A 25,549-nucleotide genomic window follows, 5' to 3' on the forward strand; every position below is an offset into this window, starting at 1 on the left:
TTATTGCATTGACCTGAACATTAGAGCGGGAGAATGAATGAATATTGCAAATAAATAGTGTAACACACACAGGCAGAGGCAGAGTGATGTTACAACTCTACTAATACAGACAAAATGGATATTGTTTAACAGATTCGTTAATTAATTAGTAATACATACAAAATATTCAAGTTGTGTAATTATTAAAACTTCAATTACAGAATGTTTCTGAGATAAACATAGACTTAAGACCATATGAACAGAGCATATGATATCTTGAATTATGACAAAGGGGGACTACGTTATGGTGGCAAGCGTGTTGGTAGTAGCCTTGACATGCGTCGTAATACAAATGAACTATATAAAATACTCGATCCTAGAAGGAAGTTTTTGAAATACCGGTAACGATGAGAGCGACATAGAAATCGCAACGGGGCTCTACAGTCTTATTTTGGGTGATAAAATAATACATTGGGTGTTATGTTTGCTTTATCTTGTCTGTGGTATTGGGGATTCAAAAGTTCCATTTTTGGGATACAAAATAATACATTAAGTGTCAAACCTATTATTGGATGTCAAGTCTGTACTATACCTAGATTATCATTCTACGCTAGATTTTACAAGCATGAAGACAGTATTGCATCGCAGACATAAAATGTACACGATGGCGACATCTAGTATAGACTTATAAAATACTTATTGACTATAAGTTTCCATATCGTATTGTAGATGTTGTCACAATACAGTTTTCACTTGTTATTAATTATTTATTTATATCACAATTCATTTATTTTGAATAACTTTTATTGTTTCTGTATTAGAGGTAATTGCATGATTATCACACAATTTCAATAAAAATTGCTAAAAGAATATTACTTCATAATAAAGAATGCGCAAAATTGTAATAAAAAAATAACTATAGGTCTATATTTTAAATATCTTTATTGGGTATTAATTATATTCCTAAAGATAAAATAATTAAATTAATTAATTTATAAAAAGCTGACCTATGATATCACATTACGTTAATACTCTTGTAATGAGTTAAAAGATGAAGATTTATTCTATATTCTTCACTTTCAAATATTTTTAAACCATTATTTCCAATACTTGATTTCCAGTCATTATGTAATTTTTAATTGAATTTGATTGGAAATTATATAATTACATTAATAATTATAATTAATAATTATACAGTTCCATGGTCTACAACAATCTTAAATAATCAGACATTGTCTCTGTAAATATTAATTAATTACTTACTCATTAATTTTCTAACTACATAGATTTTATTCATAAATTTTTACCATAAATGAATCTGAAATGAAATCGCGGCTAGATTTTTGTTACAATTTTTTATAAACTTGATCCTTAATTAATTACTTACTACGAAATAAAGAAACAGGGACCCTTATATAAATTGTTAGTAATTAATTAATTAAAATTCAAATATATGCGAAACTATAATGGTAATATGTTCAGGAAGTAATACTAGCTTTTTTGTTATAAAAGCGTGTAAATTGACTCTATAAAATTAGAAAATTATATTATTGTCAATTAATAAAAACTATTTAATTGAAACGAATATTGAATCAAGAGCTAAAAGCTTCGGCTAATATGTTTTATGTTCCCTCTTCTTTGCATATTCTCTACAATTTTTATAATTAATCTTCTAGTAACCATAAGTCATGGAAAAAATCAAAATTAAGGGGTGTTTACCGTTATTCGCAATATATAAAGTAAAAGTTTTTATAACATTCTTAATTATGTAATTCAATACATGAATGTTATAGTAGAAATATTGAAGAAACTGTCTAAGAATATTTTAATACATAAATTTCATTAAATTATTCGATGGACGAACTTTGTTGTTTTTCTTAAAAATATGTATTGCTTGGAAATATTTTGCGATAGAAGAATTTCTTATATACCTGCTAATTCGATTTTGTTTTAACTTAAACAAACAAAACAGTTCTTACAAGAACTTATTACTGTGTCATTCCCATTATAGATTTGTACAGCTTTAATCTCTAATTATTTAACTATTCTCAATTTTTACTCTTTCTTTGTAAAGAGTTTTATTTTCATACCTACTTAATTAATACTGTGAAAAGTGAATAACAAGTATATGAAAAACATTGTAGAACGAAAATTACTTATTTAAAAAGTTACTTAGTAATCGAAAATGTATAAAAATGTTGCATAGGTTTTGTTCAATGTCATGCAACAGATTCATATGCAGTGGTACGTCCTCAAACGTTTCTGCATTGTTGCACAGCACCCGTTGCTGCAACACTGTGTCAGATGCAACACGTGGACGTTAGCCAGGTTGGATAGTGGCCAGATAGTTTTCGTTTAGAAACAAGCTTTCCACCTACTGTTTTACTTTCTTCCATCTTCTGTGTGTTCTGAATTTCTAAACGACAAGAATCAGTAAACGGAAATTTATTCTAAAGATCAATTCATGGACAAGTTTCAATCATGCTTAAAAACTATCACGAACACAACAAAACTGTTCTCTTTATTCTTAAGTCTCGACCAGTGTTTAATCAACAAATTAACATGTTTAATCACAGTTTTTCTGACAAACACGGCGCATGATTAAATCAGGTGTTACTTTACTGAACGATGTCCCACATTTCAATAAAATTCTACATTTCATAAACATTCCTATAGGATGCTAAGGATGGACGCGAATGATTTTAAACAATTTAAATCAGTAGGTATAGTAGGCCGTTTCTAATCCAGGTATCTCAGGGGAAACTTCACCCGCGAGCCCCCCCCCCCCCCTCCGATTTCTTTTCTCAATGTCCATGCATTTTCTGCAATGCTGCAAACACACGATGTATGATTTCGTCCACTCGCGATACTCATCAACGGTTTCAATAATCATTGACATACGTATCAATAATTGTAACATACTCTTGCATAATTGCAACATCTTGAGGGCACTTTTGTGTTGCATGATTGATACTATACATTAATTTGCTCTGCGTTTAGCCAAATCTATTTATTAGCAAGGATTTCGGTACCCCCTCCACCCACGGATAGAAAAATGTCTTGATGCAAATTCATCAAAACCGCTCTCGAGAGCAAGGATGCAAACTCATCAAAACCGTGCTCCCAAGTTGTGGAAGGGGGAGAGAGGGAGATACCGCGATGCATTTACCCTCTTTCTCCAGAAAAAATTGTCGCTGTGTAAAAAACCGCGCTCTTAGCTGCGGAAGAGGGAGAGAGGGAGACGTCACGAGGCATCTTATCCTCTCTCTCAGGAAAAAATTTCGCATGATAGACATCTCAATTTTCAATAAGGTGAGAAACCATGCTCCGGAAGATAAGCAACTTTTGGCAACGCGAGTCCTCAACGCATTCCTAAGCTGTGAAAGAGAGAGAGGGAGATATCACGATGCATTTGCCTTCTCTCTCCAGAAAAAAATTTCATACGATAGACATCTCATTTTCAATACCAAAAATATGCAACTAAGCTGTGGAAGAGGGAGAGGGAGATACCACGATGCGTTTATCCTCTCTCTCTCTCTTTCTCTCCCCAAAAATGTTACATGTGTAATAATGCAAAGTCAGCGTTAACGCGAATCCTCAAGGACGTGAAACTATGACGTTATCCCCACCACCCACGACCGCCACCTCGCACGGAGGTGGGGGGGGGAGGTGGTTCGTGGCAGAGCTTCCCCCCTTGCTCCGCGGGTGAAGTTTCCCCTGAGATACCTGGATTAGAAACGGCCTACTCTACCTACTTAAATCGAAAGGAAGAAGAAAAATATTGTTTATTATTTGCAAGCGACAAAAGTGGAACGCAGTAACGCCGATCGAGCACACGGTTCATTGGATTACGATCGTAACCATATCTCGGAACGAGAACGCTATAAAACTGAGACGTGTCCAGGGTGTCACAATTTATTTAGCGGAGTATTCGTTGTCTGTCCGATTATGTTAATTACAGGGGAACTGTCGGTTTAGACACACACCGTGTGTTATAGATTACTCAGGGTGGTAGGTGTGCCATACCATTAGAAGTGGTGCGATGTTAGGGGATCGGATCAGACAGTGAGAGCAAGGACCGTTTCTGGGAACGGTGCGTAAAAGAGAAATGCACAGCTGTACCAGCAGCCGACGCCAGTATCGACCAGTCGCACACGCGTACACCCACACACTGTCTGGATGGTTGGGAATGATTCCTCTGCGATTATTCGATCCATCGGGTTACCATTCTCTTCCTAGTATGAGTCAAACGTCGAACGCGAAAGCTTTCGTTCCATTGACGCGCCCACAAAGATTAAACTCTTTGAGGACGAACATCGACGCATTGGCGACATCATTAACAGAACTAACGTCGCGAATAGATCATTTAATTACTTAAATAACAGATGATAATATTTAACGCTGAACCTACAGAGCATTCATGTTTTTTGAGAATGGTAATTTTTAATTTCTTTAATTCTCACGCCATTTTTATTATAAGATTTAGTATAAAAAAATTACTCGTTTGTAAAAATTCCACAGTACACAACGTGTGGAGAACGATGCAACTATAAGTATAAATGTATTAACAATTGTGCACCTTTACTACACAAATTGATTTTAATTAAACTTTCTTTAATGCATAAATAATTGCTTGCCAGAATATTTAAACAGCTTCTGCATGCACAGCAAGTGATCGATTAGAATGCTAAAAGATTGTGTTGCGACGGCAACACCGAAGGTCGAACGCGCCTAGCCATCCCTTTAGCAATTAAATCATACACGTGCGAACAGACCAGTAATAGGTAAAAAATCCTACGAACGATACGACTTTACGACTACCGTACTTAAAGAAATTCGACTCGACGAACGGACAACACGCGCGACAGACTCACAGTACCGTTGCACGGACCATTCATAAATTTTACTTCAACAAACGAAGACGACACAAACCAGAACTTTCGACCAAATCTCCCACACCTCATTCCAAGTTCCTACCGACACACCCACCTCCAATAAAAAACGGTTCATTTCCTCCACCAATCAACAGAAAACCGAGGTGACAACAGACAGAACACGACGAACGAGAACAGACCGCAAATCATACTCAACTAGAACACATTCAGAACGAAAGTAAAACTCAAACATAACGCATACAGAACGAAATTCAAACTCTAACATAACACAGTCACAACGAAAATCATACTTGAACAGAACGCATACAGAATTAAACTAAAACTCGAACATAACGCATTCAGAACGAAAGTAAAACTCAAACATAACGCATGCAGAACAAAAATCGAACTCAACTAGAACACATTCAGAACGCAACCTAAGTCGAACATAACGCATTCAGAACACATTTAGAAATCGCATAAAACACATTCAGAAATCGCAAACATCCTATCGGTGCAGTGTTGTATTAATAAAATGTGAATAGAAGCAAGCAAGCGTCTTCAACACTACGGCATTGTACCAAACTCGTATACATAATTTTGGTCCTTCGAGCCGGATCAAAGTGAAAACCGCGTACACAAATTGAATGTTGAAAAATAAATTGTTTCTTTCGAGACATTGAACAATTCTTTTGAGTCAGATTTACGGAGTTTAAGTTGTCTAAGATAATACTAACACGTTTAAACGTGACTGGCTGAAGAAAAGTTTGACTATATTATTTTTAAACCAAGGTTGACGAAATTTCCGCTTGTTTTGTCCAAATACTGCAATTTCTGCGTAGACCGTATCGTTAGTTCACAAAGTTAGAAATTATTAGTTATTCGTGTCAAGTCTCGCTGAAAATTTCGAAGAAGAAAGTTCGGAAACATTTAAAAAGAAAATGGTAGGCGAAAATTTGACTGGATCTAGTCACGAAATCGTTGAGAACGTCGGGTTATCGTGGGATAATAAACTCTCACTGTGCCAGTAACGAAGTTTTGATCGAATGAAACGATTCGCACGATAAGGGTTTATTTTTCGCGCAGTTATCGATCGTGTTCAACTGCCGAGTTACATGGTTCGTGTAAACATGTCAAGGTATTAGGGAACAGCGATACGAATTTCGTGATAAATAAGCTCGAGCCTCAAATGCTCGCGCTGCAGGCAGGGATATCGGCAGAGGGCGAAGTCTAACCGGAGGAAAAAGATGTAAAATGACGTACTGTCGCGTCGGAGCGCAATCCCCATGGATTATCGGGTTCAAAAGGCGTAATGTACAAAGGCTGGCCAAGACAGGTGAATGTGGCGGTGGTGCTGAGAGGGTGCACCTCGGGGAGAAGCGGATGAGCAGCACTGAAATGAAAGGGGTCCGCGATAACTGTTGATCTCTCCCCGGGTCTGCCCTCGAACAGCGGAAGGGGGGCTAAAATGAGCACGTGATATTATCTCGAAGACAATAAGACTTCAATACGATAGTCACCAGCAACCTGCCGGTAAACTGTGGCATTGTGCTCCCTTCGAATCCAGTGTGCCCGCGATCCACGGTTCTGTGGGGCTGCGCAGCGATTTTATTGGTCCACGACATCGTTCGATACAACGTAACATACATATAGTGTGTCCATTATTAGACTGAGGATTTTATGCGTTTATGACCAAAATGGATGAGCGAAGTACAGAACAGTGAAGATATAGGGAGAGTGTAACAATCTCGCTACAGTGTTTCCAATTTATTGAGAGTATTGTTGCCATTTTGCTTTCTTGAATGCAGTCATCATTTATATTTTATTGACGCTTTAGAAAAAATAAATTCGACGAAGTATAGTTATTGGTCTGCGAATTCCATGCATTTATGACAGAATAGGATAATTATACTTTGAAATAATAGAGAGCTTAAAAGAATTTAAAAATATCAATGCTTAGTTAAATAGGGTTATTCGTGTAACATATTAGAAATAGTATTAATAAGAGATGAGTGAATTTTACTACTTCAAGGAACGCATGAAAGTTAAATTATGGTTTCCACAATTGAAGGTAGAAGGATTATGTAATTATTGTTTCAATATTTCCACTACATGTAGATACACATCGATGATGATACAGAAAGCATGTTTATGGAAAAGATGATAAGAACATGACTATATAAATCTTAAATTAAGAAACCGTTTAGTTATAATGAAACAAGTATATTGTAAGGTCAAGAATTTGAAATCGACAACAGAATTTCTGTATTATATAGTGTTTTACATACGGGTTTCAATTTAACAATTTATTTCCTTCGAATGCTCGCTGCAGTTAATTTTCTTTAGAACGAGATTTTTATCGTTTATGATTATGATGTCCAGCGTTCTAATGCCATTAATAATCTGTAAATAAAATTAAATAATATTAATTTGATATTTAGTGTCAATAGCATTAATTATTTAAATCTGTTTGAAGGAAGAATATAAATTTTTCGTTCTTTTTGTGTTATATTTCACGTTAATACTATAAATAAAAAATTATAAATAAAAACGTAATAAAAATTTTGATATACTAAAGGGTATGAATTACAATGTCTAAGAAGAACATAATACATCTCGTGAAACATTCGATTCAAAATGAAACTCATAATTCATCGATTACTTGGTATAACTAAAAAGGTTTAATATATTTATATACCTCCTGAAGCATTGTCAAAAATTCACAGACTCATAGACATCCCATGGCCTTCATGGCCTTCATGACCTTCATGACCTTCATGACCTTCATGGCCTTCGTGGCCTTCGTGACCCCCTTGAGAAGCTTGTGGCTTATACGTCAAGAAAAATGTTATGCACCAAATGCAAAAAAGACAGAACAGAGTAAGAAACACTCTAGCATTGAATCTATCCCATCCAAGTAATATCTCGTTCGTCGACTTGAACTGTCTTCTGTACACACATGGTGTACTGCTATTGAAAATAGTCTCTGAACTATTGTTAGACATCATTTTCTGTGTGCAACCTTAGATTCGGAACAAACGTGGAAATTCCCTTGGCAGTGATATGGTCGCACTGTGTAATTGAAACGTGGGCGTTTCACAATATTCTGATACTGATTAGGCAACTTTTGCGTTCACCTCATTGGAACATTTCCTATAACATAATCATTGTAATTATAAAATTTTTGTTCAAGAGTGAGTTATATAAACTAGGTTCCCAATAAACATTATTTTGTTAGTGTAAAATTCATAGTTCTAAAAAAATCTATACAAGAAGTTAATTTGAAAGTTAATTTAAAAAATTAAAATTCGATGCTGATTTTTAATCGGTGAAAAACGTTTAATCAAAGCCTCAATATTTGTTTCATGAAAGTAATTATGAGATTATATTAAATCATTTTATAAGATACAAGAATTTTATATAAAGCAATTATTCAATTGTATGAAATTATTTTATGAAGTTGTAACTTTATTAAAGTATTAGGATTAAAATTACAGTTAAAATAGAAAGAATTCGATGATGAAACCAAAAGTTTCAAAATCGTCGCAGAATGTGATAATTTCGATAAAATTGAATCTGTTTAAATTTACCTCTAAAAATTTGGATATTTAACACTGAAACGATCGATCACGAGATTTCTCGTGTTTCAATGCTGACATGTAAATGACCAACAACGGCACTTTTCGTTTTTATCTCTTTTATCTGAAGAAGGAAAATAAGGTATATGTATTTATAATTATATTTATAACTGTTATTATATTCGTAACTTTTCAACTGTACCTTTGCGTAAAGAAACTTGCTTTCAAAAATATCATACCCTGCGGAATTACCAAACTTATTTTAAAAACTACCTTTATGATATATTAGTTATAAGAATAATAAATATGTGGATTTTTAATTTCCTATATGTATTTGTTTTTCATTTCCAAATGAGAGAACGCCGCTCCTGAAGTAAACCTACAGGAAATAATATGCGGTCATTTAAGTGTTAATAACGTATCTTTGATTTTAGTCGCTCTCAGAGATTACGAAATGAGATTTGAAATCACACCTGTTTATCGAGACTCGTTTAGGCTAAACAGAGACTGAACAAGATCTATTACTATAAACAGCAGTCAATATTGTCACCGCTGGACTTTTCCCAAGAAAATAACCAGTAACCTAGAGCAGTACCAATCGCGACAGCTAAGCACAGCCAAACGTTGTATGTCATAAAAATTAGCATAAGAAAGTATCCTATGACCAGCTGTAAGACGTGTCCGACCGTTTGAATAAGGTGTACCTTGGAGAAAAGTAATGCCCTGAAACAAAATATAACTTTGACATAACTTTCTGATTCAATAAGTTAGCAATTCACCTATTTGAACGGAGATCTTTAATAGACATTCACAACATTAGTATGTTGGAAGTAAAATACCTATCACTACCATATATTGACTGTAACACAATATATTTATTTACAGCTTGTAATTGCTATAACATGGCTGGGCAAATGTGAAAGTGATTTGGGCAATCAATATTGCAATGAAGTCAAAAATATATTAGCGGTGTTTATAGTTAGTTCGTAATCATTGATCGGTAGGTGTAAAATTAAATTTTTTTGTTAACAAATTACGTACGTCCTCGGTCTTCTACTCCTAAGTCTCGAGTAACGGGCGGTCTCAATGTAAAGGTGATCACTTGACATACAAAAAAGGATATGAGTTAGTGAAAATAAATTCAGTAAAGAGTTGTTCAAGATTACCGAAGAATTTCACTTACCGATAACTCTTGAGTCCTTCATATATGGTCACTAAAAGTATAATCCCAAACATTGACCATCCAATGCCCATCCAGTCTACCACTTTCCATCCGTTAAACAAAATAATTTCGTTTTCACCAAAATGAAAGGACATCTGACATAAATTTACTTTATGGAAAAGCTGAATGTTTATGTTATAACATAAGCATAGTTGAGCGCGTCGATACTTACATACATATTGCTATTGAAGTGATGGGTTCGGCGATGTCAGAGAGACTGTGTGCACTATAATAAAATCGTACTGCATTAATTTCTTGTACCGTTACTTTGCCACGTTTCTCAGATATCATATCTTCGTTATCAGTAATTCGTTATTGGTAACACAGGAAAAATTCTCACGTGAAAACTGATATCTCACGTCAACGGATGTGCAAAGAATGCCTCACGAGTATTCGTAAAACAATGGCATTGAACATTTTTTAAACAGTGTGATCAATGCAGCGTTCGACAACATGATGGAATTTATGTCGTAGTTACCTGGCTAGTAACTACTTGTTATTAACTCCACGTGAGATTGCATAACTGTATTCAATTTTCTTCTATAAATAGACGGGACTACTCTCGGGCTGCGCATCGTGGCTACAAAGAGAAGATGCACCTGTGTAACGAAGAGATAAAGAATGTTGAAGAAAATGATCACGAAGCGAAGAAATATGAGCATGTTTAAAAGCTGATTCACGGTATGTGTATTCAAATATCGCCAATAGGTGTTCTTCGTTCGTAGTCATTTCTTTCCTTTATTATTGTTGATAACAGGTTTGCCGTGCAAACTGTTAATGTTTTTAATATGTATTTCTATTCTAATATAGAAATAAAGTGAATAGCTTCGAACATCGAAAACCTTAGAAATTGTTTAATAAAATAACGTTTAAAATTTGATTTGGGAACGGTGGACTATTTTTAGTAGAAATTGAAGGCAAATGGACCGACACTATTTCGGTGATGGTTAATTTATGAAAGGTACGGGGGTGAATATAGCCTTTTAAGCTATAGGTTCTCCAGAGGATGAGCTCCAGATGGTCTACCGAAGTTGTGTACATCGGATGTGGTTTGCCCGTTAACACAATGTTTAGAGGTTGGGGATCTTTGTAGCGCTTTCTTAAATAGTAAGAATATTGTTTAAAGAATTTGGTTAAGAAGTTGGAATGGTGAGGGTGTCTTTCGATAAAAGAGTTGTGTTTAATCGTTCAGTACTTACTTTGAAACTTTCAGGAATACCGTCCTTGACTTGTCATAATAGCTTAGTTTATTAAAAATTAGCAATAAATTCAGTACACTTGTTTAGAGATTAATGTGATGGAATGGTAAAAAGGGTGTTTTATTTATGAAATTAACCAGAATTTTATAAAGTAATACTGTCAATATTAGAAACAATTTAAATGTGTCGTTTTAAATTAGAAAATCGCGGAGATTAATATTTTGTTTATAAAATGTTGAAATATTACATTATGCTTTTTAAATTATTTGTAGAAATGAGTTGTGATGTCTAATAAAATTGCTTGTATGCTATAACAATTTATCGAGGCCGGAAATATATGATTACTTTAACCTTGTCAATCTGATCTTATTTATGTATAAGGAAATCATAAAAATATATGTTTTGCATTGGCGCAATAATTATGTTAGCATTACCAGTTCTAACTTTTAATATTCACAAAAGAGGGTAATTTTAAATCTTTTTAAACACTTTCCAAAATACGTAATATAATCGTCCATTTTGCCATATTTTATGAGCAAGATAAATATTAATATATTTAAGAGTATTTATTACGTTAAAAATGATTGGTAAGCAGAGGTATAAATAAATGCAAGCAACGTTAATTCTATTCATATTTAAATATTACATGTTATCAGTTTTTGGTCTTGATGTTAAACAATGTTATTATAACTCTCTCACAACAAATATATGAAATTCTTTTCCTGACTAACAAATAGATTTATCAGATTTCGTAAATGATAGCATTGGCGAAGAAATAGAATGCAAAAGATTTACGATAGCATGAGACGGAGAAGAAAAGAAGAAAGTAGTCCTCATTCTTCTTTTCCTTCTCTTTACTTTTTTTTTGTTCGTAGATATATTGTTGAGAGGGAGAGAGAGAAATTTTGATTGCCTTATTTTATATAAAATTATTTGGAAATTAGAAGTATTCAAAAAGAGACATATGTTACGTTACTCAATCAAATGCAAAAAATTAAAAGTATTTAAAGAATGTAAAAAGCTGCTGTTTTGTTCAACTCATCGAGGTGATTAGAAGAGGAAATAATTGTGATGCAGCCTCTGTCTCTTGTAATTAACGCAGACAATTTTTATACCGCATAAAAATCCGCAGTCTACTCATTACTATTCATTGAAGGCACTATCTCTTGCTAAAAAGCGTTCAAAAAAATAGTTCTAAGATAAGGAAATATAATTATGTTTGAAAATAAAGCAAAATCATAAAAATTTCTAAATTCCAATGAAAATGCGGCACGGATTTCCATAGTTTGATCGCTTTTAGATCATTCATGCGACCGACAATAAAATTTTCTCACCAAGAGCCATAATTTAAGGTGATAAGACTAAGAAAAAAATATTCCATCGCTATAACTAAGGACCATCCAGATTTACATTTGCTGAACAGATCATCCCAATAATCCATGATCTTTTTTTAAAGATCCTCGGCTTAACGACGATCAGCTAATTCGGTCATTAGACGGTAACACGTGGTGGCACGAGGTACCCCCGAAAAGCGATCGAAATCCGGGGGGTGGCGCGGCCGGAGGCGCGTAGTCGTGAATGCCTAAGTTAATCGATTTCTCTTTCTGTCGGAGAGGGTGTCCTCCCCTCAGCCAAGATGCCCGGCCTGCGTGAACGAGGCGGGCGCAACCTGTGGCTGATCCTGACCGCCGCGCCTCCCTGCGTCCGGAAATTCAGCCACGCTCGATTCTCAAACTCCCCTCAGTGCAATTCTCACCGTTCTGACGGCTGCGTCGACGATGCTCTGGTTGTTCTTCCTACGCGAGGGAAACTCAGTTCCGCGAGTCAATCTCGAGTCTACGGACCACGATCGCCGCGATTCGATCGTTCACCGACTGGTGTGCTCCAGAAAATAGACGCCCCTGTGTCGTCTTTCGCCGTCGTCGTCGCCGTCGTCAACGTCCTTGCGACGCCTTTATCCATGTCGAAACCCTTTGCGATGCATCGCTAGCCGGCTCCTCGCGTTCTCACTCCGTTTTGAGGCGGAAATCAGAAAACCGACGCACGGATGAGGAGGAACGGCCGACTGCGAAGAGGATTGACACGCTGCTGGATGTCCTCCCCGATGAGGGAGATTCTCGCCGGCTTGATCAGCTCACCTCGGCTCACCCTGGCCCAGAGGTCAGTCTCTAAATATACGCTTCCGCTGCTCGAAACCTGTTCTGTTTATATCGTGCGACACATTCCGTTTGTGTCCCTCTTGTCTGCCACCCTTGAACATGATCAGTCAAAACCGTAAATGCAATTGCTCAAAGAATTAGTAGTGGTCTGCGATTCTGCTCGCGGACCTTCCCTCGCGGGGCTGTTGCTTATTTACAAACAATCGAAAGGAAGGGTGGAGTAACGTTCGTTGCCCTATTGGAGGAAGCTGTCATTTTTTTAGTTGTATAGGAACTGTAGAAAATTCAGGATTAATCGATACATGATGCGAGAATATACGTGATACGTGATGCGAAATAATAACCGTGTGTTTTTAGTCAATTTTTGATACATGTAAAGTCATTCGCATATCTTTCATCTTGCGTCTATTGTTTCTTTGGATACTGTAAGGAGAAGGGCTGAGAAAAAGTTAGCTATCCTAGTGAAATAAGCTGTTTTCTTTCTAATTTGGTATCGATCATTATTTTCCGTAAGATTAATCGATGTATACGACAAGGCTGTGTAAAAATAGTGATTACTATTGTTTAAAAAAATTATTAATCGTTTGAACTATGAATAAGTAGCTTGACAAAACATTCGAACAGTTTTTAATATTTTGAATGATGAACATCCCTTTAATTTCAAATTGATTAATCAAGTCCTTTCTTGCATCAATTTTTTTTTATTTTGAAATTTAAAAAAACGAAGACATTTATGATTATATTATATTATGTTATTACATTTATATTTTCCTCATTTACGATGAACTTTTTCACTGCCTTTGCTACTACGTCAGCCTTTATGGTTAACCCTCACACGTTTTTCAAGCTGAAAATTCATCCATTTCCTATTTCTAAAACGTACAGCACTTTTTATTTATGATGTGTTGTTTTAAAATATATAATAGTAAATAGAAGACAATTTTGATTTTTCATAAATACAAGTATTAGCCTAGAAACTTTTCTGTGAATCAAAATCGTGCAGTTATAGGTGCATGATTTGTTTGATCGAACACTTTCTTCCAGGGATGTAGCAATTCTGTTTACGTTCGCCATGTTCGGTATTCTGTGGCCAAACGGTATTTAATGTTCGAATGATATCTCTCTGGGGAATGTCGACGAATGTTTCAAATCGGAAAGTGTTCTGCCAAGGTAGTAGGAAAGTGTTTTTAGCTGCATTTGTTCGTTTGGAGGGATTTCTCGACCGCGGACCGACTGGGCAGGGTCAACGCTCTATCACGATGTTCGTGCATCACACGCGCACATGAATGCTGTTACCCTACTACCGCGGCGGAATGATGGGAAAGTTGTACACCCTTCTCGCTTATTTCGTCGGGTTGCTCATCGAACGAGATCAAGTTCGAAGGTTCGTGTCGACGGAACGTAGAAACGAATGATCAGAAGTTGTGAGTGATTTGTAGAATTCGATGTTTGTCTATCGGCGCGGTGGAATTTCATTTGATCGAATTCCATTTGGCGGCGGTGTCGAGAGCAAAAATTGTCTTATAGAATCAAAAAATTGTAATTTGATGTTTTTATCCAGCCATGTACGTCAATGGAGGAAATTGGTAACGATTCTTTTATCAAAACCGAATAATTGTTTTTACTTTATTTAATTTATGTATGAACGAAAGATTTCATTTTAAACAAAAGTATTTTTTTAATTTGTGAATAGAATTTTCTTGTAGCATTTTGCAATGATTCTCTTAGAAAATGTTCGAACTGCTATTAAACCACTTCCAAAATATATATAATATAAATTTCGTTAATGTCGCCCGTAATTGGTAATTTTTCGAGTTTTGTAAAATACAAATTTTTCGTTTGAAAGTCTGCCCACTATACCGCTTCGACGCAATAAGCCAAATTGCACAGAATTCGATCACGTAATCATAACTGACAGTCATGCACTGTTGTCGAAGTAATCGCCAGACATCTACTATTCATTAACAACTTCCTATTTTGCTAGTTTTTCTACGTTTATAAATTGTGCTTTATAAAGAACCAATTTATCGAAGTATTACGTCAAATATTTCCCCGATTAGATCACTTGTGTAGCAATAATTCACAATTTTATTAGCTGTGTATATGTAATAAATATATACATCATATGAAAAAGCTAATAACTAATATTTATTTTTTACAATCCATAAATTCTTAATCAAAATAAAATAATATTTTATAATAAAGATTAGAATATTTTTAAAACTATACTTGCAATTTATATCCGAGATGAACGATTCTCATTTTTGTATATAGTATACAAAACATATACATGGTATGCTATACTGTGTTCAGGGAAATACATACATTAATTATTAATGTATCAGGGAAATACATGCATTAATTATTGCCGGGTCACTGACTGTATAACGAATAAAAACTATCGCTAATAAAATCGAAACACCTGAAGCACCAACCGGGTATTGTCTCATTAAATACGTAATTAAATGCCACCGAAATAAAAAAAGAAGGCCGTTCATAATTCCAACAATCCTCTTGCTGTCGTCAACAACTTTTAGCGTGGTTTCTCGAGCAGCGTTACGTTTAAAACGAAAGTTCCGCGGTAATACTAATCTCATACATATATGCGTCTACAGTGTACGTGCATGTATAGCATGAATACTTTTGCATGGTTTATGCACACGCATTAGGGTCTGCCTGAATAAGGAGATGTAAGAAACCTTCGCGAAAATATAGGTGAATATAATTACCATCTTTGTTGTTGGTATAAAATTAAACTATGTAGAGTGCTATCGGAACGTGTGCAGTGTCATCGCGCGGGTTGATTATATGTAGTAACGGGGCGGAATAATTATATGTCCGATAAAATCAATGAGAATTTATAAATGTTGTACGCAAATACGCAACTAGAACGAGTATTCTGAAAGATATTTCTTCTCAAATAAATAAATAATTCTTGAGAAAAGGTGTGTCTGATCGTTGCAGGTTATTTTTGCTTAAAACAAATACCGAGATAGTCAACAGTGTATCATTATCTAAATAATACAATTCTATTCTCTATTATTAATTGCATCGCTATCATGATTTGAATTTTCTTTGTTATTAACGCTGTAAAGTGGATTGAGTGAAATATTTATTGCTCAAGCTTGTAATTAATTATCTCTGTATGTTATTATATATTAATTGCTCTCTAATTTTACTAATAGCATCTTCGTAAACCACTGTATTAAAGATTCGATAATGACAAATACATATTTCGAAAATCAATTTTATTTAGAATAGATTTATTGGTGCGATAGTCTCGTTTCACGAACTTCTGCTCTATAAGCAATCGGCCTCCTTGAAAAGTAGGCGAATGAGTGTCGTATTTGTACACTTTGGTAACCTGACACGCCTGAACAGTGACGCTAAAGTCGGGAGCACATAAATCTAGTGATAAAAGTTATAATTAGACTATGGCTATTTATTTTCATAGAATATTTTGCGTAAAATTGATGTTTCTTTACAACAAGAATAAAATAGATGTGCTATACGTTTTCGAACGCAGGTGTTCTTCTATTTATGCATTTGCAGACCTCATAAATTACATAAAGATCCACATCCCGGAGAAACGATGTCACTGTTGCAGTAAGATCTGTTATTCTCGAAAACTGACAGTCACGCTCGTATTCATATTCTATTTAGCAGTGCTCCACAAAAGTATTTACGGATGAAATTTATTCTTCACAATTACATTGACCTTTAAATTATTAGACCATATTAATAGATCCGAGTAATGTTGAATTTGTAAATTTCTGATTTACTTTTAAAATTATACAAATTTGTGCATAATAAATTGTTAAATAAATTTCATCGTTCGAGCAACTTATTGTGATAAAAACCGTAAGAAATGTTTTACAATAATTATATCATTGTTTTACAATAATTAGCACAATATTTTACAATGATTAAATCAATACAATAATTAGGTTTGAAAGTTCCTAGTCAACAAAAATCCTGGTCCAAATTGATGAACCGAATTGATGACTGAACTTCTGAGAGTCACAGTAAATTGCTCGATGATTTGTTTCAGGTGCACTTTCGAACGACGCATCGTGTTCGACGAATTCGTCAACAGGGTCCTTTAACAACTGGAGTGGAGAAAAATCAATTACAATTTACAAGACTACCATATTCGAAACTCGATAACGCACTATCCAATGCCATTACACTGAATAGAATTTGCCGGACTCCGTCATTTCGTAACGGGTGCATAAACGGAAGCTTGTTCGCCATCAGCTTCGCTGCACCGTTTTTTTCATTAACTTTTTTGTACCATTTATGTAAATTACGCAACGAAAGTTATTTTATACTACGAGCTTGGCTTTTTCTATTTATATATATATATATATATATACGTACATACATATACGAAATATATATACATGCGTACATAAAAGGTATATATATACATACGCGCATAAAAAAGTATATAATATACATACGTGCATAGGAAAAGAAATATACATATATATACATATATACACCTAATAAGAAATAAATATTATAGACGTATAATTTATGAGTATAGAGGCACGGGGACCAACGTAACATATTAGATCGTCTCGCCTTGATATCCGTCTATGAGCTTGGCAAATAGAGCCGATGAAAGTATGTACCCGGCCGCGCGTTTTCGAAAATGAGGAGTGCATTGGACGCGAGTCACACGCAGCGCAACAGTTTCCCACACGGTTGATACACCGATGAGAGAAAAGGAGTGAAAAGTGTGTCGTTCTTCGGAAGCATCGACGTCGAAGAATGTAATTCGCTGGGAGTCACGGGGAATAGAGTGCCAAGGAAGCGTGCGCCTTCCGCCTCGAAGTTTCCGCCGCGCGCTTGCAACACGCTCGCCGGATAAAAACCCAGCCAGAGGGAGAAAAGCAAAATGCCAGGGGGAACGTCGACGCGAGAAAGCAGCGAAGCGATCCGCATGGAACCTCTCGGCAGAACCTCCAGTTCCCGTAGTCCCGGGCAAAACGGAACCGCCAACACCACCGAGGTGCCGGCGAACTTAGGTGAGTTCTTCAAGTCCACTTGTCTTCGCGAAAACGCGCCTCTTCCTCTCTTCCACAACCGAAACAAGAAGTCGAGCGCCCGTCGAGGTGTCCGACAGTCTAATTGGCTGAGGAGTTGATCCGATAAGGGCAGCTGAACAATCGTCAGCAGTCGAGATCACGAATCATGAGTAGACTGTGGATCTTTATGCAATTACGACGGAAATGAATATATCAAATACAAGAGAGACGAAATTTTAGATCGATTTAACCGTAGAATTTCTAAGTAAAATTTTTCGTTCGTCTGCGAACGTGTGAATAAGTATTAAAACATTGAGGTTACATATTATATAACCTATAGTATATAATAATATAATATTTAATGATGATATAATATATTTAATATATATTAAATATTATAATATATTATATTATATTATGATATTACAATGCAACTCCACAATGTTAAAAAATAGAAGGGATTGTTCTAGGGTTAAAGATACTACCGCGTTCTTTATAACTTATTCAAATTGTTGAATGAAGAAATAAATTCTACTGCACTTCTTGCAATTAATGCATACAGCTTTCATTTCTTTTAAAGATCCTCAAGCTAATCACGAGTTTTTATGAGAATTTCTAAAAAGTAGAGAAAAATACTGAACCAAAAATGAGGGTTTTATTCGCCCTAGTTAATGCTTTCGAATTTATGCTCTTATTTTTGTACCAATTGATAGTTTACATCAAGATATGAATTGCTGCAACTTGAATTGGATTGACAGCCAAATTTTAAGATATTACAGATCAAAGTTCATTAATGTTACATATCACACTAGAATGTACTGTATTTTAGATCACCTCAGTTATTTCAAAAATAGTTCCGGTTTCCTCCCATTTTTTAATAATGAATTTCAATAAGTATTTTCGAAATTCATAAGGATCAATATTCCTATTTTCATATTTTCCATGTTTTTGGATATTGGAGTCATACCATGATGACATACATGTACGAATTTCTAATACAAAAATCACAATAAATGATTTACATTGTCTCAGTCTCGGCCCACGTGAAGTAACAAGCAATTTCTTAATATTCGGACTACCGAAATGAAAGAATTATTGTTATTTATTGTTATTATTTATATGAACCATGCCTATATGATAAAATGACCGGTTACAAAATAGGCGTCGATGTCGAACTTTCATTGACAAAGACAATCGATAATTCATCAATATTTTTGCCTTATAAAAATGAATAAAGTGGTAAAGTTTTTATGGGGCCTGCGGGAAACACCCTATATGTCAGAGTTATTATTAGATTAGCTTATGCAATAAATTTCAGAAAAATGAAGTGTAACTTCTAAAAAACTTATATAATCAATAATGCACAGCCCTCTATTGTATAACCTTTTAGTTCGATTGAAATTAAAATATAAAATGTTAAACTTAAAATATAATTTAAAATTAGTGAAATTTAATAGACGATATTGAAATCTTTGTTAGATTTTATTAAGTTTAAACACATTCGATTTAAATATTATTGTACGATGTTATTTTTAATATCCTAAGTTTGAATATTTTATAATGATGCTAGTTTTAATTTTATTGTACGAAGTTTCTAGCAATTTTTCACTGAACAAAATTTGCAGTGTTTGAAGCGAATGTAATGAGCCGGGACTTGGGGAGGAAAGAAATGTTTATACAATTCCAGTTAATATAATGATAATCCAGTATAACACAATATTAGTGCCCGCGTGAAGATTCTCGCAGTTTAATGATCAAAAGTTGCCAAGTGTGTCATTTTTCTTCTTAGCTCCTGAAATCTCCGCCTTAATTGCAGCTACGTGCCTAAAGGTAAAAATTAGAAGTCATAAACCACCCACCACTTTACGCAGTAACCCTCGGCTCGTCCCTTTCTCCAAACCTTTTCACTCTCGCTTTTCCTTGGCCCAACTACCTTCGCTTATTTCCTTGTTCCTTCTAACTCATTTTTACATCATCACACATCAACTGCGGACAATCGTGTGTTCATTACATCCAATCATCCTTTAAAAATGTGTCACAACATTTATTCCTTATATTCCTACTATTTAGATTGATTTGATAATTAGATATTATTCTATATATAAGAAATTGTTACACTTGCTCTAAAATTAATATTATCCTTTATAATTAATTCTCTAAAAATTTGTTCTCTTTTGACGAGCTTTCTACACCTTTTAATATATCTAAAGCGTATTAATCCTTAGTTGGCGGGATTTGGGTTTCTTTTGATCCAAAATTACAAGTTTCCGAGCTAAATTCCAATTTTCCAACAACTATTACAAATCACCGACTATTTTTATTAATTTAATAAGAAGGTCAACGTTAATCTTAAACGGATACAAAAATATTACGTTAGTTCCTTTGATATATTATATGCAATACTACAATTGTGTATATTGCACAAATGAGAACACAATTTTGAATTCTACATAAATCCTTTTCAGTTAACCAATAAAATAACAGTGAATACAAATATTCTAATTATGCAATATTTGCTTGAAAAATAAGTATAAAGTTTTGGTTAGAAATGAAATAAAATCAACTAATATAATGTAATGTAACAAATGTAACAACACACAGGTGCAGAGAAATATTATCTTACCACGTTTCTTAAAAGCTATTAAATTTATTAAATATAATTAAACATGAAATTTATATTTTCGATCCATTAAAGATGCCGAAGAATGGAATCCTAAGATCGTTGTTAGATCGGTTGCGATAACTTGCCCCAGTAATTTTTCTATGACGGTATCATAGTAATTATGTTCAGAGTTTCATCACGTGCCACTACGCTTTGTAAATAACCCTCGTAACATTAGTTTACATAAGCGTGACAGTTTATGGCGGCGGTGTCCACTATCGATCATGTCGCGAGTTTTTGTGCCACACAACTGCTACTATCAATGGTTTTTCAGATAAGAGTCACTCCAAGCTGATGATAGCTCGGTATTGTACACTTGTTCTACCTAACACCTTCAGTACAGTATTAACATTTTAATAATTCTTCCTACCATTAATCTCCATTTCAATCTTACGCTTCCTACACGAATCTGCATTCTCGAGGGTTTTTATCAAACGCGATTGTAATTACCGTAATTACAATCACGAGAGACTATTTTTATTATTATTTTACATCGTTTCCTGTTACTATCGTAGTATCTTCATATTATGGTTCTCATACTATAAAACATATATTACACCATAAAACAGCACGATAACGAATAAAACGTAGGAAGTAACACATTCCATATTTTTTACATGATTTTGAAAAAAAGTTACATTTCTTCGTGAACAAAATTTTTCTTTTCTATTACAATATTTTAAACCGAAAGCTTGAAGAAAAGAATATTTTAAATTGAAAATTCCAATAACCCTTATGTATCTACACAGTACGTATACAATGTTATTTATTATCTTACACCATTTGATCATTTATTTATTTTTTATAATATAGCAATATTATTAGTAACGAACTTAATAGAGTTTAAGAATAAAATTGATTTTTTCAGTGTAAGTACTAGCTTTATTTATTTCTCGTAAGATACGTTGCTCTCCTTTTTAAAAAATCGTGATTTCAGGCAGCGTCATCCGACATTTCGAGGCAAAGATAATCAAACGTACATCTTGCCGTTGCTTAAAACTTTGATCGTCTTGCGGCGCACGTAGGCTTACGTGTAAACCCACCGGGAAAAATATGGTTTCCTTCTTTAGTGACGGACATGACGCTCATGAATATTAGAACAATTTATATTGCAAACCAAATAAACTTTCTAAAGACGAAAATAAGCCTAACTTGACCCGGCGGGGTCACAAGTTCAAAAGTTCAGACATTTATAAGCGCCCCTGTTCTATCGATATTGATTACATTTCAAATTGGTCTGTATAAAAGTAGCACAGAAATTTTAGAAACCTAGACATATTTTCGTGCTTTCTGCGCTCGTCATAAGAAAACTATGAGACATAAAACATCGAATGTTCTACATATAACATTTTTAACTTCACTATTCTAAAAGAATATCTTTATATTGTATTCTGTCACTTAAGCTACTTCTATGACACGGAAATACTAAAATTTATGGTAGCTAGTATCCTATTATGCTGTGTTTAGTATCTCGGAACGTATAATAGATATCAACATAAATATTTAGTATACAATAAAAATTACATTTAGAATTCACACACCCACATTCTTCAGTAAAATAATTTTCTCTTACCGATTTTAAACTGTAATGTACGTATATACTTTTTCACACTTGAGCTTCCTTCATTTTCGATCATTAATTTGATCTTTATTGAAACAATATCAATTGTCAAAATTGGAAAGCATAATCAAGGGCGAGAATGTAAAAATTGTAGTTCGAATTAATTGTAACACAATATATGAAATAAAATTAAAAAGAAAATCTTCAAGTTATCTTATATAACATAGTTTAATAACTTTTTGGTATAATTATTCAGAAAGTGATTATCAAGCTTTCTCTTGATACAGTGCTCTTATTTAAAAAAAAACTCATTAATTTGCCGGTGGCGTGCGTTTGGAAATGCTAAAGAGGAACACGAAGTGACCTAAAACATAAGTAGGCATAAAAGTGCATAAAACCATAGAAATTCCACGACAAAAACGAGGACATAAATTCGCGGTTGTGTAGAAACAAAGAGACGCGTAAGTAAGACAACGAGTTGCCCCTTTGTGTGTTTCTTAATTGAGATAGGAAACACAAGGAAAAACTGCACTCTTTTAAGATGATCTAAAATACTAGTTGGATAGATGGTTAAAGTAGGCTAGTGGGCCAAGAAATGTACCCCATTGTTAGAAGACTGCCTTTCTGCAGGCGATTCTGAGCTTCTTTTGTATAACGGAAAGCCGCTGACAACAAAAACATTAAATCTCATCAAGATACCCGTATAGCAACTTTCTTCGTCGCTTTGCAAGACTTAAAAATATTCTACGTTCTGTTCAACTATACGTATATAGTTGGTAAATAACTCCCTTTTTCTGCCCTTTGAATTAATTTTTATCAAAGACAAGTGGAAAATGATTTGTACTTATCGAAGGTAAAAATTATTTGCACAACTATAATTATTTATATAATCATTGAATACTTCTTAAGAGGCCGCGGATCTTCATGCAAAATAAAAATTGTCTTTATCAATTGCATCGAATTAAAGGCAGATAGGAGTATCTTTCTTTCTTTAATTAGAATAGTATAGAAATATACCTCAATGACTATAAATATATCAAATCTGTAGTCTTCTTATTACCGATAATTTGATACGATATTTTGTCACTTTTCTGCGCACGAAACGTATGAATACGAAAGGTTGTCTGACATCGACTCTCTTTTTCTACTTACCAGTAGTATACTAAAGAGACGATCACCGATCAAGAAGTTCAGAACAATTTTTGGGATACTTAAAGCATATTCAGCTGTCCATTACATAATTTAAATTTTCTCAGATTTAGTCTAAAGGATCAGAACTAAATATTGACAATGTCAATCATTTTTAATTTTCATTTGATAATTCGCGAACAGTGAAAAATTGGATAACTGTGCCATGAAAAAAGTTATTTCTTCCAATCAGATCTATCGAATGATAAAAGATTGATCAATGGAATTATTTACATATAACAATCAGAAAAAGTTAGAAAATAAACTCATGATAAAACTTAACTTTTAGGAGTTAATTTTAACCCTTAGCTATAGTAAAACTTTACACGCCTCTAAAGCTCTATGGTTTTTTGAGTTTCCTGTTTGAAGATATTGTAAAACTTCACTTTCTAGGTGAAACGACACTTTTATTACTGTATAGACTAAATAAGCAGTATAAAATTTCTGTTCTATGAATTTTTACTTTATCGAGGAGTTCTTGCTTAGTACCTTCGAGTTCACGTGCAGCGGTCGATTAGGGTTATTTTTGCAGCCTCGATCGAGACGGAATTGACTCGCGTTTCATTCGCTTCACGCCCGTCGTATCGAATTGTGGTACGCCCAAGAGGTACCATAAGATAGGAAGTTGCTTCTCGATTAGAGTTGTAAAATAAAATGCACGTCTTTAATAATTGCATGCGTTGAGACGCCTCGTATTTTGATGCGTAAGTAACAACGAGACAAATATCCGGTATCATAAACGTAATTGGTCGCTCACAATAAAGATTGATCGCCGCGCAAAAACAATAGCGGCTTGATTCATGACGCGATCAATTTACCGATTATCCGTTGCCAGCCACAGCTAACAACATACCTGTCTCCGATAACTCACCTCTGAACTATAGTTCTTTGTTCGAAATCATAATAGTTTATACTAATTACAAGGAAAATAAGTTCAGTGAGAATTTATTTTTTCTTTTAATAGTTTTAATAAGATGGTTTTTATAATGTTGCTTATAATTTTTACCAAAATTGATGTGCGAATAACATTTTCGTATTAAACCTTGCTCGGATCAATTTTCAAGTAACATGTTTGTTACAAATTTTCATCGAAGCTGTTCTTTAATAGCACTCTTAGCGTTATACGTCATTATTGTGTATCGAGTGAAAATTCTATATGTGCCATTTCCAAGCATTCTCACAGAACAAGAAGTTGAATAATGAAATGAGCTTGCAATTGGCTGATTAGTTCTGTACCCATTCATCGATTCTATATTTCAAAAGCTGTGACACGTAAATAGCTTCGGAGTTAGGCCGTTGCATTGTAGCAAATCTATTATTAGTACCACAAATGGAGCGATCCAGTTCCATGGTTTCTTTTAGCAAATCTAATTGAGAAATAGACTTTCATGCCTCATTAATACAATAAACATCGATACGGTGCTTCCAAGGAATTAATTTATTATAATATTAAATAATTTTAATAAATAAAACGTTATATATTTCACGAAAAAAATTGAATACACGGTCTAAGCATGAACACTGTTAGTGTGCAACAAACCGTTACTTAACGAATTTTGATAAATAATGATTCGCTTATTTGTCAGACGAATCTTAATAGACATTCACATACGTGAACATCGTTAATAAATAGGAAACGTATATTTCGTTATATTATATTTTGTTTTTTTTTATATATTTTAAATATATTTTTTAATACATTTCACAGAAATGACAAAGTTTGAAAGTGGGAAAACTATGTCTAAAGCTCTCTAGGGAAGAAAGAATCAATTTCACGAAGGAATCTTTCGTAAGGTCGAAGTTTTCTTCTCGCACAACAGGCAAATCACGAAACGGAAATGGACCATGCATCTGTTCTTCGACGCTATTGTCAGAATCGAACAAAAAGTCATTGTTCGTCGAGAATGTTGAACTCTCCGAATAGTCCATCGGTTTCGAGCACACTTGGTTCTAGCATGGAGTGAAACCTCCTTAAAGGTTCTCGACGACGACACGTCATAATCACTAATCCGAACTCTCGGCGTTTGACGCCTTTGGTCGCACGTGTTGAATCTGTTCCAATTCTTGCTGTTAATTACAGATTCTCACAGTAGA

At 34.3% G+C, this 25,549-nt stretch overlaps 2 protein-coding genes across 12 annotated transcripts in view; one reads left to right on the forward strand and one right to left on the reverse strand.

Moving 5' to 3' along the window:
• Positions 1–6,908: 6,908 nt before the first annotated feature.
• Positions 6,909–10,110, reverse strand: LOC144476514 (high affinity copper uptake protein 1). Of its 6 annotated transcripts, none has more exons than XM_078193578.1 (9): positions 9,994–10,108; positions 9,826–9,879; positions 9,615–9,762; positions 9,473–9,532; positions 8,905–9,154; positions 8,634–8,810; positions 8,444–8,555; positions 7,552–8,006; positions 6,909–7,256 (listed from the first exon to the last, which is right to left on the reverse strand). In XM_078193578.1, exons 3-5 carry the CDS (start codon positions 9,746–9,748, stop codon positions 8,956–8,958), a joined length of 393 nt encoding a protein of 130 aa, XP_078049704.1. In that variant the 5' UTR covers positions 9,749–9,762; positions 9,826–9,879; positions 9,994–10,108; the 3' UTR covers positions 6,909–7,256; positions 7,552–8,006; positions 8,444–8,555; positions 8,634–8,810; positions 8,905–8,955. The 6 variants fall into 6 exon arrangements, with proteins under 6 accessions (XP_078049704.1, XP_078049702.1, XP_078049706.1 ...); XM_078193580.1 differs by having other exon boundaries at positions 6,911–7,256; positions 9,615–9,696; positions 9,994–10,106; XM_078193575.1 differs by having other exon boundaries at positions 6,911–7,256; positions 9,615–9,748; positions 9,994–10,106.
• Positions 10,111–12,601: 2,491 nt separating this feature from the next.
• LOC144476512 (endoplasmic reticulum aminopeptidase 1) overlaps positions 12,602–25,549 on the forward strand; it is a 37,464-nt gene continuing 24,516 nt past the window's right edge. For 3 of the 6 annotated variants that reach the window (XM_078193565.1, XM_078193566.1, XM_078193571.1), the window contains exons 1-2: positions 12,602–13,012; positions 17,063–18,044. In XM_078193565.1, the coding sequence (XP_078049691.1) occupies positions 17,915–18,044 (130 nt within the window). In that variant the 5' untranslated portion in view covers positions 12,602–13,012; positions 17,063–17,914. Of the gene's footprint in view, positions 13,013–17,062; positions 18,045–25,549 lie in introns of those variants that run through there. The other 3 variants (XM_078193568.1, XM_078193570.1, XM_078193569.1) reach the window with 2 other exon arrangements.

Source organism: Augochlora pura, chromosome 10 (assembly GCF_028453695.1).
Source record: "Augochlora pura isolate Apur16 chromosome 10, APUR_v2.2.1, whole genome shotgun sequence".
NCBI lineage: Eukaryota > Metazoa > Arthropoda > Insecta > Hymenoptera > Halictidae > Augochlora > Augochlora pura.